Source organism: Rissa tridactyla, chromosome 7 (assembly GCF_028500815.1).
Source record: "Rissa tridactyla isolate bRisTri1 chromosome 7, bRisTri1.patW.cur.20221130, whole genome shotgun sequence".
Lineage (NCBI taxonomy): Eukaryota > Metazoa > Chordata > Aves > Charadriiformes > Laridae > Rissa > Rissa tridactyla.
The window spans coordinates 12,237,806-12,257,486 of record NC_071472.1 but is presented as its reverse complement, the minus strand read 5'-3'; the positions used below and the strand labels follow the sequence as shown (position 1 = coordinate 12,257,486).

The 19,681-nt window shown below is 39.3% G+C and overlaps 1 protein-coding gene across 5 annotated transcripts in view; it reads right to left on the bottom strand.

Annotated features, from left to right (window-relative positions):
* MYLK (myosin light chain kinase) overlaps positions 1-19,681 on the bottom strand; it is a 219,919-nt gene that overhangs the window by 94,384 nt on the left and 105,854 nt on the right. The window contains exons 10-11 of one of the 5 annotated variants that reach the window (XM_054210264.1): positions 18,804-18,938; positions 12,898-13,050 (exon numbers count right to left, since the gene is read on the bottom strand). The exons of 1 other annotated variant lie outside the window; for it this stretch is intronic. In XM_054210264.1, the coding sequence (XP_054066239.1) occupies positions 12,898-13,050; positions 18,804-18,938 (288 nt within the window). Of the gene's footprint in view, positions 1-7,588; positions 7,737-12,897; positions 13,051-18,803; positions 18,939-19,681 lie in introns of those variants that run through there. 3 more of the 5 variants (XM_054210267.1, XM_054210266.1, XM_054210269.1) reach the window with 3 other exon arrangements.

Here is a 19,681-nt window from a genome sequence, read left to right as displayed (position 1 = left end):
ACAGGTGCATTTCAGTAACTTGTTTTCAGACCGTGCAACTAGTTCATTTTACAGTAGCTTATAAAAGCTGCCACAATTTTTTAACCACAGTTGTTGGTTTCATGCAGGTCAAATCATGCAAGATAATACAAAAGATACTATGATTTTCAGAAAGGCTGCTTGTAGAGCACTGAATTCTCAAAGGCTCTTATAAAATTATGAGATCAAGAAGTTTAACAATTTTAGCACAGAGCTGTTGTCTTGGCATAATACATAAAGCCAGCTGGAGCATTCTCTGGTGAGCAGTGGTCTCTGTCATTTCAACAGACTCTTGATAACGCATTACACAGGGCAATAGATTTAAAAGTCCACCACAACGATCCCACTTATATGGTTCCTGTGGCTTTTGGCTTCAATATGCATGAATGTTGGGAAACAGCAAGTAGTGAGATGCACAGCTCAGTGGCAAACACAGCCTGGGAGACCAGAAATAGCACGCAAAGCATTTAAAGGGTACCTTATACACCCACATATGTTTTCTACAAAGCAAAAGTAATATAGGTTTTTCTCACTGCAATGCCTTACCCCTAAGGGTTCATTTTTTTTATTAGAAAGACACTCTATTAAGCATCCAAATCTATGTTTAAAAAGCCACTTAGTGCATTAAATCCACAGAGATTAAGGAGAATTTAAACTCTTCCAGTTTCTTACAAAAATACAGATTCTCAGCATATTTGGATGGCAATGGAAAATTGCCCCTGATACACAACTATTTCTGTTAATCTCTTATTCTGTTTTCCTGTGTTTGTGTGGTCAATAGTTAATCCATCTACAGCTGCCCCATCAAACATCTGTTTATCTATTAATCTCTATTAATAGAAATTTAAGGTGATTCTTCTCAATCCAGGATTTAAAGAGTCCTTACATAAATTTAACCTCCACATATCGGCAGACTGAAAATTATTGCAAGAGAAGTCTTACTGTTAGCTGTGGAACTAAGCCAAAATATACTTAAATTTTTTAAAACCTAGACCTGGATCACAACTTGATGCTTGAACACAACTGTAAACGTCTTGATATTGATAAGTGTAGGTGAGTTACTGTGTTGAAGGTGTATATGTAAAAGTGGAAAATTCATGCTGTACTGAACAGTCAACCTACTAAAAATCAATTGTACAATACACATTACCATTTTAACTGCAAGTATGCAACCAACTATTTACTTTCTAAGGTAAAAGATATATATAATCTATACACTCAGAGAGAAGAAAAAAAAATAATCAATAACTGCACTGTGGCATTTCCATTCCCAGATTTGCTATTGAAACTGGAGTGAAGAAGAAAATCCAGATCAGGATACAAACTTTAAGAAGGTCCAAACACTGGACCTGGGTTTTACCTGGCCTGTAGTCAAAACAGTTAACAGTTTATGGACATCATCTATTCTAGTAAATTTTCTTGTTCATTTGCCTACCCAGATATACTGAAGACTTTTTAATGTGAGCTGCAGAATGCTGACATCTCCTGTTGAAATATCAGGACTTCAGCATGCCCAACACTGCACAGAATCAGACAATAACTGAGTTTGGAAAGGACCTCTGGAGATCGTCTAGTCCAGCCCCCAGCTCGGCCAGGGTCAGCTCCAGCACTGCACACACGCAGTACTTCAGTACTTCAATGCAGTAACTCAGCTGCACAAGATCACCGTTACAACTGGTTACAAGTCAAGGACATGCAAAGAATAGAGAGTTTGCTGCCTTATGTTCGGAACACTGCAAACAACTTGCAGTGTTTAGTCTTACAAGAGGTTTAATTATACTCAAGGAATCTGTTTGCCAGAATCATGTGGTTCGCTGCCAAATAATGCCTAGTCTGAGCTGCGCGAAAGGACTGTCTCAGCAACATTTACCATTTATGGTGTTTAAATATCATTTTGGCTCAGTGGCTAATAAGTCAACTGAGCTGAGGAGAATGCTTAACTCAAAAAGCTCTCTGTGTGAGCAAGCTCAAAGAGAGAAGCAGCAGATTCCACTAGAATCTCGCAAAGCAAGACTCAGGTTCACACGCAGATCTTGATCTTGAAAAGACTTTCATCTCTCCAAATAGTTTCAATGCAAATAAATCCAGCTGTTACCAGATCTCAAGTTAACAACGCTATCAACTCAAAAAAATAACTGATTTTATAAGGCAGAAAATTGATATTAGGACACTCATCTCATCTGTCTTTCTTCCTGTAAAGTGTTTTTCTGTCTCAGGCCTGAAGGGATATGGGCAAAATATTTTCTGCAAGTTTTCCAAGAATTTTAAATTTTATTTATACCAGGGGAAAAAAAAAAAAAAAAGAGACCTCTATGTTCTTGAGGCATGTAGGAATATTTCTGCCTTATTAAAGATCTCAGGTTGGTATGCCATTTTGCAAACTTAGGTCATGAGAACTAGATGTTTAACACTACTAGTGTTCTTTATACATCTATCTCCCATTTATTTCTGCAGTTGTAATCTGTTTTTGTAAATGGAAGGCAAGATTTAAATATCCTTGGGAGATGCTTTCACTGAAGAGCTGGGCCAAGTTATAGCCTGGATGTTGTGCCTTGCATTACACAGAAAAACTTAACCCAAGATTGACAGTGCCCTAAACCTACACTAGTCAGGGCGGTTAAGGATATACAAAGGAGGCCGTGATCGACTTTATCCAGCCTGGCAATCAATTTATTTTACTGCAGGATAGTCTTCCAGCTCTATTCTGCAGCTCCTTCTTTCCTGAGTCTTTCCCTCTGTACGGGTTATCACCAGGTCATCAGCGTTTTAATCTCTGATTTGTCTACTCAGTTTGTTCTGCAACCCACAGCATGCCACCCCAGAAATCCCACTATCAAAAGGATGACTACACCAGTAAGAATCATGATTTGGGAGAAACAGTCAAAATAGAATAGACTGTTTCAGTTGGAAGGGAGCTACTGTGATCATCTAGTCCAACTGCCTGACCAATTCAGGGCTGGCCAGAAGTTAAAGCATGTTGTTAAGGGCATTGTCCAAAAGCCTCTTAAACGCTGACAGGCTTGGGGCATCGACCACCTCTCTAGGAAGCCTGTTCCAGTGTGTGACCACCCTCCTGGTAAAGGAATGCTTCCTAATGTCCAATCTAAACTTCCCCTGGCGCAGCTTTGAACCATTCCCGTGCATTCTATCACTGTATACCAGGGAGAAGAGATCGGCACCTCCCTCTCCACTTCCCCTCCTCAGGAAATCTCATTTTCGAGTGCAGGGGACAGAGATAGGAAGTAGCCAGCTGAGTTCACAGCAGATCACTTTGCAGTCAGCAGACTGAATTCCTCAGTGACAGCCTCACTGGAAGTTTTTGCGGCCGAAGTGGTGTTTGCTTTTGCCTTCAGAGCTGTCTGCCTTATTAATGACTAACCCTGTTTGCAAGCTATTTTCATCAATTAATTGCTCTTTTGAAACTGCCACAGACAGCAACTCCATGGAAGGCCTGAGAGAGTGTATACCTACCAAATGCATTTATAAGGCAGCTCAGCTGGCCCACTGATAACCAATTCCCCACCACTAGGTACCAGTTTGACATGGAGAACTGCAGAAAAGGTGCTTCATATACGCTAGACCAAGCCAGGTTAGCTCAGCAGTGAAGACATGCATACTGCTGAGGCAGAATTTCACCTTCACATGTACAGTCTCAATTTTTTGTAGGGCTGCCCAGCTAGAATTTAACTTAAGTTCAGTGTATCATGGTGTATAGGAGATAGCACTTCCATTAAAAAAAAGCCTGAGCCGTGCACGAGCTTAAAGGCAATGGAACCCAATAGGAACAGACAGTCACATAAAGTGCAAGTGTCCCTGAAGGTGTCACTGATATAAGGAGTTACAGCCCCTTCAGCCCTTCCCTCCTCTGGCAGATCCACACTGGCAACAGAATAGTTACCTGTGGTAATGTTAAAATAGTTCTGCTTACTCTGTTGAGTAAGTAATCAAAAGGATACTGTACTAAGAATGCTTTTAAGGAATGCCTCAAATAAGACAAATAAGACTCAGTTTGAGAGCAAGGAAACTTTTGAAGTTAGAAAGGAAAAAAGGAAAAAAATAATGAAATACTGCAACATTGTATTTCTGTGTGAAAGTTGGTGACACAAAGGAATTCTAAAGAAAGGCTTCTTTGGCATTTAAGTCCAGAAAAGATAAGGTAGTTCTAGTATGGCATTGTTTGTGGTCAGTTTTCTCTTCTTGATGAATTTATGTTAAAAATCTCTCAAACTAAGACATCACCCTGGAAAAAAAAAAAAGGCAAGGTCTGTGTATGTCGAATGACAGTCAAGGCTTGACTAAAATGAAGCTGCATAGAAACACCTCCAGTAGTACACAGCTACACAAAGTGCCTGCCCTGTGTTCCTTTCCTCTATTGCAATGACCTGCTCATTAGGACTCACACTATAACCTGTATTAAGGCGCTTAGACATCTCTGAATTGCTCATTTTTCCAGTCTGTAAAATATAAACCTTATTCTTCTAAAAGTGAGATATCACTGCTTGATAATATTGGATCTCAAGAAGTGCTAAAGCAGATGTTATAGTGGTATATCTGCCTAGTTAGATATATTTTCTATCCCAAATGTACATAAATTCTGTCATGTTTCTCCTGTTATGTGGACATTTTTGCCTTTTAGGGCAAGAGAACTGCATAAACTTTAGAACAAGCAAGGACAAGGCAGGACCTGCTACATTTCAGCATGGGGCCCCTGTATTTTTTTCAGCTTTATTTTCGGTTTCATTGGCCATACTAACTTAGGGACTCTATGCTGCAACCCCGTCAGATGCTTGAGCAACACACTGTTAAAGACTAAATTGAAGAAATATATCTTTAAGAACTTGCCATCCTTACTTGGCTCTATATACACCACCTTATGTGTTTTAAATTGTCAAATTTCTCTTTATTCACCTAACTCAAAGACAGACGCTTCCCTTAGGCAAACCCATCTCAACTTCTCCTTACTTGGACCTTCCTTTCCTACAGTCCTACTTCTCCTCCTGCATATGCTGTTTGTAAAGCATATGCGTTAATTCTCATCTTTACAGCTCTTCTCTTTCCACTGGAGTTGAATATCCCTTGCTTATACACTCCCAACTCTTCTCCACGGTCCTCCTGTTTCCCTATACTTTTGATAACGGTATTCACAAAAATATTTATACTGAGAAGAAATGTGCACATCACCCTGCTCTCAAACCAATCCCGTTAGTTCACCAAGTCCTTTGATTAAAAGCCATTTTTTAAATTCTTATTTTCTTGAGCACATGACAAAACACTTGGTGTGACCCTGTCATCCTCTGCTTTTCTGTAAGCATTGGCCATGCTCCTCTGCTTACGCAAGAATCTTTCTTCTGTAAGTGAAAATTCCATGAGATTTTTGCACTGGAGCATATATATGTTTGTTTGTGTATACGTTTTACATCAGCTGGTAACGCAAGATACTCAACAGGCTTCTAAATACTGTCAACATGTCTATTCCCAATCCAAGAGAAATGGATAGAAAGGGACAAAACTCACACTAACAGAAGTGCTAATTATCTTTAAAAAAAAAAAGTGAAAAAGTAGAACAAAAATATATCTTTACAGTCTGTCTTGCTCCCCCTATAATTTTAATTCTAACATTGGGAAACAATTTGCTGAAGTATGTATTTCACCTTTTGATTTGTAGTTTAAAGGCAAACACATCAATCCTACAGGTACTCTTCCATTTGTGACTCTCACTCTGCCCAAGTATGAGGCACTAAAGATGAAAAGCTTAGAAGTTGAAAGGGGTGACTTCTAGCACTTAGCCATTTTACCAGTGATGTCATGTTTTTCAATTATTACATAAGCATTCTACAGTCTAAATTTCTCCTTGGTGGCTACTCCATCTGATGTATCATGACTGATGGTACGCAAGTGACTAAAATAAGCATTTGCTCTTTGTCATTTATTTACCAATACTTGCACAACAGGACTGTTTTGATTAATTCAAGTTAATGTAGTAGTCATGGAAAGGAAGCTCAGTGAAGGTCGGTTGGAAGTCATTTCACAGAAGTAACATAACCTGGGTGAATTCATAACTACACGACAAAAGCAGGAAAAAGGCCAGAAAATGAATGCAGACAGAAATGTTGCTTAGTGTCAGAAACCAAGTCCATTTTCCTCCACAAAAAACACACACTACATCCAACTCTCACATGCTTTGGGACCAATTTTCAGTGATTAAGTCCGATTAGGGCTTTCTCCCATCCTACAGCTTACCTACCTCAAATCTACCTGCACAACACTCATTTCTGGAGAGTTTTATAAATTGAGCTAATCCTATGAGTTAGTTTGATGGCTGACTGTTTGAGTTCCCATTAGCTAATCCACATCAGCTGCTCTTGGAAACATTCTTTGGGGTAACATCACACTTTCAAAATTACTTAGGCGTATATTCAGTTAAGAGGTTTTATATGTATTTTGATGACTTCCACTTTTCAGCTGAAACTTAGAGCATTACAGAATTTAGCAATCCAAGTTGGGACAGTTTGTCCCTTGGCCAATGCACAGCCATTCCCAAGACTGTTATAATAGCCATCTGTTTTCTGTCATTCTGGTAACGTTCACAGCATTTGATCACTTCACAGTTAAGAGGACCATCAGATGTAGGGGTGGTTTGGTTTTTTTTCTTCTTTCTTTTCTTTTTAAATTAATTTTTTTTTTCTGTCAGCATCTCATCTTTGTTTTTCATTTATAAGAAATATTAATGCAATTCCTGCCATTTAACTTTTGCTCATCCCTCATTTGGATCCAAATTTGGTTCCCCTTTTACTGGAAATTATTTATATATCAAGAAGCTGTCTTTAGAGAACATTGTTTATATTGATGGCACAAATCCTATACCATTTAAATCTTCCACACATGTTTTGCTTTTGCCCTTAAGTTTTGGTCTCTAGCCGGCATCGTATTTCATGTTTAGTCCTGCAGTGCTGAAAGAAGGCAATTTAAAAAAAAAAAAAAAGAAGCTTAATCTTACAAGGATTGCAGCTGTTAGTGACCCATACAGAGTGCTGGACTGAGAACTTTGGGACACTCTTGAAAGCACTGGAACAGAGTTTCTTTGATGATCACAACACCTCTAACCTTTCAATAAAGTAACAAAAAACCTCTCCCTTTCACTTAGTGCTCTGAAACCAATTCTTACATAGCCAAGTGGTTCCAGCAGGCTACCGGTCTAGAATGCCTTTTGGACATTCAACAAGACTAGTCTTGTATATTTTGAAAAGTCTTCTGTAGTCCTTTATATTTACGATATGCTTGAAATACAGCAAAATGCTCTCAAATAGTGACTTCGAAAAGATGAAAATATTGAAAATATTTCATCAGTGTTGGCAAGTACATCACACTTCATTTACCTTAGGCAGAAATACATATCTCAGAGGAAAAAAAGCTGTAGCCTCTCAATTAAGTCTTCCAAAAGAGGCTGCTTATTGCAGTGATAACCTTCTTTAAAAGATTAATGTCTAAGAAAGGTCATTCTGAGATAGAAAGAAAAACAACCCACAACCTAAAGACAGCATCTCTCATGACTGGAAGAAAAGACTCCTACCTGAAAGCTTTTCTTCCACCTGGTTATATTTTACGGTCCCCCTCACACCAGATGGAAGAGTGACAGGAACAAAACGAACTGGTTTTCCAGAAAGCATCTCCCTTCACTGCTCTGATAAACTGGTTACAGCAGGGCCTCTGACAGGCTTTCAGGTGTCTCTAATCTGCTCATCCAATGATCAATGAATGTCTACAGTAATCGGATTGCAAGGGCTACAGGCTTACCAACATAGACACTTATGTTGAGGAGGCTGCACTAAAAAAAAAGTGAACAGAAAGTGGTGGGGGAGAAAGGGAGGAAAGTGCACTGCTGGCAGGGAGGGAGAAATGAGGTCAAGAGTCAATGAGCAGGAGCAGCAGCATATGCTGAATAGTGTTTGCTCACAAAGGCAGGCAGTATTAGGCCTCTTTTCAAAAAAGCAGTGTGCAGAAGACAGGCATCAGCAAAATGGGTAGCTGCAGAGCGTTAGAGCCCACAAAAGTACCCTGGCTGCAAGCCTGTGGCTGCTGCTATCACTACCCACGCTTCATGTCCTCCCTCTTGAAATCAATCAGTGATGCTGCTGCCTGGTGGGAGGAGGCTGGAAAACTCCCAAGGAGCCTGCAGTGGGTCAGATATTTTATTTGTCACTGACTGCAGAACTGCAAGAGAAGGATATTCTCCTAGGAGTCAGCCCTCATGTAATAAGCACTCCAACTTGATATTATACCTAGAGAAAGCTGAAAAAAGCAATTAACAGCCTCTCTTACATGCAGAGTCTGTTTGCAAAAGAACAAAAGCTTCCTACACACCGTATTAATTTGGTTTGGCACAGCAGCAGATTGAACCCATGACATGCCCCATCCCTATTCCCACTCTTCCTGCAGCCTGTAAACTTGTGCGGTCCACCCAGGTATTGGTGTGAATGTCAGGTGGTTAAATATCCCTTTGACACATCTTTTCTACAGGTGGATCTGACCTGTAATTCCTCATCAGCAATTAGTTAACTGGAAGAGGCAACCACATATCAGAAGGCTTATCTCAGGCATGAGACAGACCTGAAGAACAGTTACTATGGCTGGGACCTGGCCTTACCTTCCAACTATACCGCGTATTACCACTATTTTTCTCGCCTACATACTCTGATTGTGACAGCTACGGCAAAGCACTGACTCACTATATAGGTGCACCCAAAGGCAATTAACTTCTCACCTCAGTTTCCTATTCATAAAAAACTGATCAAAATGTTCAGCCACCCTGCTAAAAAGCTGAGTAATATTAATATTCAACTTCAGTGTCTACAATCACCATCAATATATAATCATTGCATATTTCAAGTGACCTGAATGTACCCTGCATATCCCTGTTCAGGAGCTGGCTCTTTGGGTTTTTTTTAAAATGGAATGCCTGGTGTATTTAAAAAATGGCTTGTATATTTATTTCCATATGATAAAACAATATGAAAATAGTAATATTAAATGGGAACACAACCCAATTGCCTAGCTTGCACATATGATAGCAGAAACAACTGTCACACACATGTTGTTTAAAAACTTTTTAAAAAAATTTGTACACCAGCCCCAAAGCCTCCCAAATTCTGATTTTTCTGTGTATAGAAAATGATGCATAAGTTTAAAGGAAAAAAAATCTAACATTTGCAGAGCAGCAAGTGGTACCACATCAGGAAAGTCTATCATTGAATGTTTGAGTAACCTGGACCATGTTTCTCACCTCTCAGGTTTTTTTGCATTAGACTAATTAATCTAGCATTTTATCCAGTGCACCAGAGAGTACTGTTAGAAAAAGTTATCATGCTAAAGACATTTGTTAGGCTGGTTTTTCAAAGAAATGCTGCTCATTCTCTGTAGTTCATCTCTACCTGTATTTCAGCTGTAAGAAACCACTGTCACGGGGAGGATGACTGTCAGGATTCAATTTAGTCTACTTAGTCTTTCACAAGGCCAAAATTAGCTTTACCTTGATTAACTTAGTTTCTCCACAGACTACCTAATGGATCTATCTCAATTCACTCAGCCTTCAAATCATTTACTTAAGTGATCTGAAGATGTTATGTTCTTGTCTTAAATAAGCAGAAGGCTGATTAGTTTGAATATTTTACAACCGTTGCATTTCTCATGCCCCATCCATATGAAGTGTGGGTCTTTTTCCACACAGTGCCAAAAGCCTCCTACAAACAGCTAAGTACCTTCAGTGTTTTCCATACAAAACCAAGGAAGGACTGAGGTTGCTCAGTGCTAGGCAGAATTTATCCTGCTTAATACTAAGGAAGCAAAAGACAACCATAAATGAATCTGAGACTAATGACTTAGAAGGAATGCTATGCCACAATAAGCCTAGCTAGTTATCCAGGGCCCAATGCAAAGCATACTGAAAGTACTGGAAAAAGTCCCCGCCTTGTGCGTAACAGGACTTGGAGCAGTAGCCCTTTATGGGGGCAAAGGGCCTTTAAAATGTTGTTTCCTACAATAATCCCACAAAAGGAAATTTCCTTTGACAAAAACAAAGCAATAGGTCTTCGGAAGGACAAAGAATGCACAAAGCATGATCAGAAAACATAATATGTGGCCAGGTAACACCCTACTAGCAGGTTTAAGTATCATCTTGTACAATGGGGGACTTTTCTGAGTTACCTGTGAGCTTAATTTAATTTAGAAGGTGGAACTTTTTGCCTTTGAAATATAAAATTGAGTTTTACTGTTAAGACAGACAATTCACTCCAGGTAAAGTGTCCCCAGTGATCACAGCAGATACGCCCTCCATGAGACCCTTGCTGCATTAGAATAGCAAAGCCAAAAACGGCAATAGGAAGTGAAAGGTAGATCCAGACAGACTCAAAGATATATCCAAGGACCACAGTAGCAACTTAAGGAAAAGCTGAGTTCTGACACTGGTGGGATACTGATGATATGCCAAGAACATCCATTCCTTCTTAGATTAAATACAAATTACTTTTCAAATACAAAACGAAAATATTTCTCCAGCAATGACTGAACAAACTAAGCGCTGCATGAACCCTGAAAAACTTAAATCATCTTGGAGACAAAAGGGAACTGGAGAGAGATGGATTACAATTCAGAAACAGTTTTTACAGACTTTATTCAAAAAATCCATGTCTGGTCAGGAGAGGATTTTTGGTTTTCTCTCTTTCTCCACACACACTGATTTCCTGCTGTAATCCGTCTGCAAAAGCTGAGCATTTAGAGAAGCCTTAGAAGCATCATTCAGAGTCTCAGAGAACTCTAATGCCAATAAACATTTGGTAGAGGGTCTGATGGAAAAAAAATATGAACAGATAAGAGATTTGGAAATCACGATTTTAAATTTGGTACTATTTTTGGCAGGCAAATCCACATTGATCTGAGTCTTGGGGAAAGTTACTGTAATCCTCATGGCGACAGGGACATAATGAGTTTTAGGGAGGAATTGGAGGGGACAGCTAAAGCTGTAAAAATGTTGAACATGTGGCTTTACAGCCTGTCATGCGTGTTCTTAATTCTGCTCTTGTTCTTCCCCCTACATTCCATGGTCCCCAGAAAATAGAATGGGATGTAAAACAGAGGAACTAACTCCCCATAATAGTGGCAATGCAGCTTTCTAGCCCCAGACTAGCTAAAGTACAAGAGGAATCCAACTCTGTGCAACAGCGACTACGTAGCCTGAAATAGCTCAGCAGAGTACACAAGCCTAGGGAAAGGCTAGGTCACTATTGCTCCCACGTTAGTGTTGTATGGCAACCCTAAAATAGCTCAGAAATGGTTAGTAAGAGAGGGGCCATCTTTTTGGTTTCTGTGTCCCAGTGAAGAATCAGCAGGTCCCATGTCAAAGACAGCTCCCTTGAGGTGGGGCGCTCTTGATTGGCTCTTAGCTAACGCAGATAAAATGCTTCAGAGAAATTATAAATGACATCTTTGAGAACAGATTAGTTTGAGGCTTATTTTAAATCAACGTTTTCCTCCTTAGTGCCTTTTTTTCAGGGGGTTGAGGGGGAGGGCAGGGAAGGGATGACTGCATTTTCAATTTGGTAATCAAGAAATTAACTCATAGGTTTACCAGAATTACTTTGTTTTCATTTTAAGCTTGTCTGGGGTTTTAAGTGGATTCATACAGACAGAATAGGGGCAGGCATATCACTGAAGTGCTGAAAACACCACAGAACATTGGCAAATGAAGACAAATCTTGGGATACCAGGGGTCAGGGTACATTTCCCACCAAGCTGCCTGTACAAATTTGGGGCAGATATTCTTTGGTCATAGACAAACAGAATAGTTCACGTGGCAGCTGACACTCAGCAGTCCGTTGGACAGGCCGTGACAAACTATTATAACTTCAGGACAAAATCATTTGCAGATGACAGATACCAAATACAGGCTTGATTGTAGAGGGAGGGGAAGTCTGAGGGAGGGGGATTTTAGAGGGAGGGGACTGATCGTCTCCAGGCCATAAAACAAAACACCTGTAAAAACTGATGCCAGGTGAGATTATAAGAATAAAGACCATAATAGTGATTGATACTACCTCACTGTTCAATTTATCCATGGGATTCTGCTATCTTTTCATTGCGATCTCTGGTCTTACAGACTGTCTTCAGATCCTAGTGCAGAATCATGGCTTTCATGGACAAATCAACTATCTCAAATCAGCACTGAGGCTATCAAATTATTGATATTTGCAAAGAGGGTGGTCTCAGATTTTAGAGACAACAGATCACCTCAATTGCTTACTACAATATTCTTCTGGTACTTTCACTACCAAAATTCTGCTTACTTAGAGATATACTGCTCCCAATTAGCTGACGCATACCTCTTTGGAATTCTCTCTGATAAATCCTGGTAGCAGAACAAGAATATTAGTATTTGCTATCATAATTGCGCTCCCTGGCACTGGTCTCTGTTCTCTGCCTTTCAAGAGAGAGGGTAGCATCTGCATCCTCACCATAACACTCTCTGCCTGATGGGTGATACTGGTGATATTGTGCGCTTATTTTTCTTTCAGCAGCGACAGTCCTTTTCTACACTGGTACACCTCTTCCAAAAACTTAGCCTCACTGCTCTGTACCACCCTAAGCCCTTCTTGGTAAGGTCAGAGCATTAATACCTTTTTCTGAAACATACATATTTACATTTCACAGTGCTTAAGCACTTAAGTTGCCTACACCTCCAAGGGGGAGAAAAAAGTACACAGCTGACAACAGCTTAGAAAAAACATGGAATCCACTTACAACCACTTCTGTTAAGGATCCAATATTTTTTTTTTAAAAAAGATTATAGCTGGTATCATTGCAGTAATTACAGCAGGCTGAGATATTCACCTTTGACTGTGACCTGAGCACTGCAAGATGCCTGTCCTGTGTTGTTTTCAGCCAGACACGTATAAATACCATCATCTTCTGGTAGGGCATCCTGGACAGTCAATTTTGCAACTCCATCTTCAAAAGTGGAATGGGCATACTGAATTGGCTGGTCTGCAGACAGAAAGGAAGAGAATTTTCTTAATACATCAGCCACAAGTTTCAAAAGCGCTTGTTTTCAGTGAAATCTGGATGCCTAACACCAGCCAGTATATTACAGGGCAGAGTCAAATCCTGCTCTCTGGTGCACAGCCACTGCTCTCTAGTGACTACAAATAGCAGCATCCCAAGCACAAAGCAGAATACGGTTGTCAGACAAATCTCGCTAATAGGTTCACTAGGTGCTACTTTTAGTAGCAGCAAGAGGAGAAAGGTTTATCCGTGTATTTTGAATAGGTTCTCTTTCAGGAGGATATGAAAAGAAATGCCTTGAGTGTTTGCTTTGGACATTGTCTCCATCTTGTACTTTGTCTGAAACTAGATATTAGCATTATTGTCTAGATGTGCAAAACCTGTTGGGCATGGAGAAGCACTTGAAGCACTCCATCAAGTATTTTGTAGTGGAAGACGTTCCACGAGAGACAGCAAAATCTACGATGGAGCTGATTTACACAAGCAGACAATCTACACTACAGTATGTATAGTCTGTAACAGACAGGTACAGTCTGATATGTGGTGATGTGACTATTACAGAAGTTCATTTTAAGAAACTGGTTCCTTGAATTGGTTTGGAACATGCTTAAATGTTATTGAAGACTGGTTAAAGTTTCCTTGCTATTGTTTCAGGAACTGTCATCAATCTGAGCCTTACTTTCTGAAATGTTTCTGCAATTTGTTTTCCCAATATTAAATAGTTTCCACTACTGACTCATCATTGGTTGATTTCCCAGTGTATGCAATACTTAAGAGGGCCTGGTATCTGTGCATAAACATCATGCTGGAAAAAGAAATTAGGGTCATCTAAGAGAAGAGGATGAAATTGCAGAGAAATTGTGCAGGAATGAAACAAAGACATCCATCACTTGGGAAACTATGGTCAAAAGGAAAGATCAAAATTGATTTCATTGCAAAAAGGATAAATTAAATGATGGGACAGATTTTTCTCTCATCTCTGATTTTCAACACTAGCAAACTCAGAAGGCAGTCATTATCTAAGCACTATCTATCTGCATATGAAGTTTCACTTTGAAATACAGACATGTGCCAATATCAGCATGCTCCAATACTTACGTATATTATAAAATGTGGTAGATGATCTTGTTCCTTTACTTATCTTATAAGTTATCTGTTTGTTAAGTTAGCAAATTTTATACTGCATAAAAAAATAGGGTGAACATTTAATCAACTGCCCAGAAGACTCCAATTCTAGAATAAAATCTCTCCACCTTCTTCACAGGTTACATATTCTTATTACTGGTTCCTTTGAGCTCCCTTTCACTCAGTTCCACACAGACTGTTGTAACTAATAGGTCCCATCACATATTTTTTGTGTGTGGCAATAACATTACATTCAAATACGTACATGTAGAGCAAAAGCCCAAGCAGACAAAGCTTTCTGCAAGAGGACATGTGGCACTGGACTGCCTTCCCGGTCTGACTGTAGAATATCTAACCTGACAGGGAGCCTGTCTGCGATTCTGACATTGAAAATATTAATGGTGCCTAATGATGCTACGATGATAACCATAACAGAAATACACTCAGGATAAAAACTGCATCATCAAAACCAGAACAATGCCTTTTTACTTCTGTTGTAAATAAGCAAATGAATAGGGCAAGTATTCAATGTGGAAAAAGAAAATGTGGCCTCCTTCACTGTGTCCTCAAATTTTATCAGGTAATCCTCTTTTTCACTCCAGCTGCCAAAAAAACTGTGACTATTTTCCAGCACTATTCACAGAACACAGAATTCACTTACAGAATAGCCTTTTCCTCAGACCCCAGAAAACCAATGCAAGTATATCAGCCCTGAGGAATAACGTGCAGCAAGATTCTAAGTTATGTCCATTGTACTTATATTTTGGTCTAATAAAAACAACTCTCACAGTAGTGAATTGTTCCCTTCTCCAGATGCAGAACAGTCAATTCTCCATGACAGCTTGGCAGCAGGAACAATAACAAAAAATACCTTTTTGCTGGCATGTTATGCCAGAAGAAAGGAAAATTTCCCCTGGCCCATTTATTAAAAGCTTTCTGGACAGATCAGAAAGCTATCCTAAAACCAAACACTACTAAGAGAACTGTTATGCTAAAGTCGTGGTCATACTGTTTTTAAATTCAGCAGAAAGAGGCTCAATTCATCTTATGGGGAAAAAAAAGCACACGGAAAGCAGTATGAAATGGAAGATATTTAAAATGCAGCCGTATAGGCTGATCTTGTTAAATTCCTGCAATTTAAAAAGAAGTTACCAATAAAGTGTTTAAAGAAGCTAAAGTAAATTGGAGTTACATACTGAAGTATTGTCATAGAAATCACGTGTAAAAAGTTATTTATAAGGCTTTGGTAAGGCCAGAACTAAAACACAAGAGGTTTACTTTCAGGGAATCTGACAGTATATCAATGAAAATTCAGAAAGAAACTTAAAATAAAGCTCAGAGGGAGAGCAATAGGACAAAAGAACCATCTTGAAAAAGCTGGAAAAAAGCTTTAAATCATTAAAATAGGGAAAAAGTGTAAGAGAGAAACTGAAGATGGTAGAGCTGCAGAGAAGAGCAGGAACTTGAATAAAAACCATAGTTCTGTCAGGTAGCTCTTATTTGTGCAGTCTCTATGAACATGGAAAAACTACTCATCCTCACAGATGCTAAGTAGTAATTATAGACAATGCACATCATCTATTTTTTGTCTTGGTTGACCTGAAAGAGAGGCCAGCCTATATAATGCCTTGCAAACTGTTTTAAATTCGCATGCAGTCACAGCTGGTAAAAATGCTCAGTATCTAAAGCAGCACTTGTGTGTAACATTGTACAAAAAGTTATCGTAAGTCTTTCAGTTCTTAGGTGGTGAGGATTCCTTGAAGGTGGCGGGAAGGCAGACTGGAAAGCATACAGGCTGTTCAGCATCAAGTGCTACTGATGAAGTGAGGCTGGCCGCTCCAGGAGTGAGACTGTTCTGCTTTTTTCCTATCTTTTATTTGTTTCTCAAAGCAGCCTTCTTTTCATGTTTCTTACGATTCGATAACTTGGTCTTTACATTCATTATTTCACCAAGATATACATACTTTTCTCACTATTCCTTTCAAAAAATAATTCTAGTTTGTTATCATTTTCACGCTTGGAAGACAATTTGCATTGGATATTTTCTTGTGAACTTTACACATCCTGTCCCAAATGATTTTTATTTCTATGGAGTTCTGCAGAAGTGCTATATTTTGAAGAGTAGTGTGTGTGATTGCTGTCAGCAGATTTCTTTTTTCTCTTCCACAGCCTATCGGTTGTGAACATAAAAAGCTTTATATTCCAAGCATGGACAGCAGTTTGTAACACGCCTTTTTTTAAAAAACATAATCTGTCTTCCTGTCTCAAATTATGTACTGTAAATATACTGTTTTCTTCATATGGCCAGTTGATGAAAGACTCCATCAAATCATTTTGCCAAAAGCATTGTTATGTCTGCTTGGAGTAATATTTCAGGACTATAAACACAACTTTTTTCTTCATTTGATAATGGATATAATTATGAGAAGTTTGTAGTATTTAGCTAGCTGTTAGACAGGAAGGAAATGTTTGCATTCAAATGAATATCACAACAATAACCCTAGCAGTGTACACGGAATTATCAGCATTAAACTACTGTTCATAATCCATTCAAGTTTGTATCAAAATGGTATATAAACAGTTATGCATCACAATCAGGTGCAAGACAGAAAAGCATTAAAATATAGTGCTATGTTTTAGGAGTCTGGAATGAAAGTAGTGTGCTTATGTCTTTAGAATAATATATGATGTCCCAAATTTCTATTATTATGATAGTTTCTTGTGCTTCTGTTACTCAGACGCATCACCGCCTTTTGATTTAAGAGCAGAGTTAATGGACTGACTTTCACTTACAGAATGCTAATGGTTTGAAATCCAGCTATCTGAAAAAAATGTCCCAGCTTTTGCCTTCTTGTGATATTGATCCAATCGCAGTTAGAAGCTTGGATGCCAAATAAACATGGTTATACCTGAACAGGGGCAGACTCATCTGAGATTAGTGAGCAGAAAGGTCAGTGCAGAACGAACATCATGAAAAAAGGCAGTGGGGCACAGTGCATACTGGAGGACTACAGAAAGATGTTGCTTATTGATCTCTAGGCTTTCTTTTTCAGGAGACAACAGTTTTCTGGTTTGCAAAGCAGAATGTGGTTAGATCAATGGAGATGCTGTACCTATGCCTGATGAACTGTAACACAGAAAGGCATTTGAGACAGGAAGATGCTCTGTATGTGGAAGACAACTGAGTATAAACACATCATTCAATGACTAAGGGAAAGCTTCAGGGGCAGCAGGTAGCCTTGGAACATGAAGATGAAATGACTGACCCTATGGGTCGGAGTTGCTACTTCTGCATTGCAAGACACAAAGTCTTGTATAGCAAAACGGTGATTCTATCACATCTGCAAAGGAGGAACTGCAGAGTAGCCTTCAGAGAGAAAACCAAATTATTTCCAATGGGAGAGTGTCAGAGCCTTTACTCACACGTTTCATGTTGTAAATTAAAGCAGTGGCATTTCTATTCTAGAAAGAGCTATTAGAAAAGGGAGCAGACCAGGCTGTGAGAACGTACCAATCTCAAGGTCATGGTTCATTAGCCCTGCCACCTTTTTCAGTTATCCCATTTACTCTGAATAGCTAAAGAAAAACAGAGATCGTGTGCAAATAATTAATTTTAAAAAAATCCTGGAGGAAACATCTTTATGGCAAAGTATGCTATTCTTTGTCTTTAAATGGCACACACACACATACACGCAAAGATAGACTGCAAAAAAATCAATTGCACTTCAGGAGTAACAGAGGTGATCAAGGGTTAAGCAGAATAAATCTGTCTAGTATTTAATAGATATGGCTCTAAATGGAAAGAGCTCTTAGCCAAAGCGTGTAGTCCCTGGATCCTGAAATCATTTGGAATCTAAGCAAAACGCTGATGTTTTGGCCTGACTGTGATATTAAGAGAGGGCTGTTAAGGAAACGTGTATTTTCAGTTGTGCAATCAGGGCAGGGTAGGAGATTATAGAGTCTGGTAAAATTAAAAAATATTTTACTTATCCTTTTTTTCAGTCAGCTTTGGGCAAGCGTTAGAATTTCAAGGAACACATATCTAGTAGAGATGCAACCAGAAAAGCTGTGATTTTAAGATCTTGGGGACATAGCTGCTAATACCAATTATGACCTGCTCAGTTTACGGAAGGGTGGAATCGGGCATGGGTTTCTGTCCTACTGTGAAGAGTGATACAAATCACTTATTTTGCTTAGAACTTATTATCCCTGCAGGATCACGATGCCAACCCGTTACTGTCAGAGCAGAGGCTAGTGACAAAGGAGTGGGGGTAGCACAGGATTCAGCATACAATAGCAACACAGGCGTTGTTGTAGCGTGGTGAAAACCTGTGTTTAACAAAACCCATCTGCTTACAATCTTGCCACCAGAGTCCCCTGCTGGACATACTGGAAAACTGCAGAAAGAAAACGGCTCAAGAAATCCACCCTTCGTGCATATTATGTGCATATAAACCGGTTTTCTTCAAATATTCTAGTGCGTTATATTATGGTGATTTAGAGTTCTTTGTGCAGTATTCACAGCCTTGCTATTTACTGATGAGAGTGGCATTTGAGACTGTGGATGTAGGTGCGTGCATGCACGTATCGCAGACCAGGGGATTCCTTACCATTGAGAAGCCATGTGATCTGAGGCACAGGTACGCCTCCTACACAGCACTGCAGCACAAAGTCTTGCCCTTCACTCACAGTGCATCCTTTCAAGACACTGGAAAAGCATGGAGCAACCTCTTGAACTTTAGGCCCTTTAAAACCAAAATGAAAACAGTTCCTTTAACCCAAATTGAAAAAATTGTCTTTACCACTTAGTGACTTTTTCTAGGTATGCTTGGGTGACATGGCTGGGCTAACAGATTCATCCCATGCAAACACACACAAAAAAAAAGAAATCGAAACTATGGTGAAATGTTTTATTGGGAAATAGAAATAATTTTAAGCAATGGACTGGTATAAAGATGGAGTTCTATAATCTACAAGGCAGGCATTGCCAGCCCTCAAGTTATATCATAGGTGGTGGTTTTCTATGCCAGAATCCACCATTTGCAGCCAATCGCTAGAATCGTATGCAACATATTACCAGAGAGCTCAGTGCAAAGAACAGGAAAGATAATTCTTCTCTCCTCTTGTCTGTCTTCTCCCAGTCCCTCTCCCAATTTCCCCTGAAACAGGGTGACTTAAGGATGCAGTTTACAGGTCTCTCATGAGACAGAAAGATAGTATCTTCGGTATCCTGGTTTAACCTCAGGCACAGCATATAGAGAAATGTTGCATAAACATGATCATAGCTCCAGGACAAAACCTAAAACCAGGTGAAAAGATTAGAATTGAGGACAGGATTTGCTGAGAGGCCCACAAACCTTTCAACCAGACCAGTAAGACAGTGCCTTCAAGCTCAAAATAATTTGTCACTGGAAAGTGTACTTGAATTTAGCAGTAAGCATTTCTCATTCCTTCACTTTTCTTCTTATTGGCTTTACTGCACAGGATT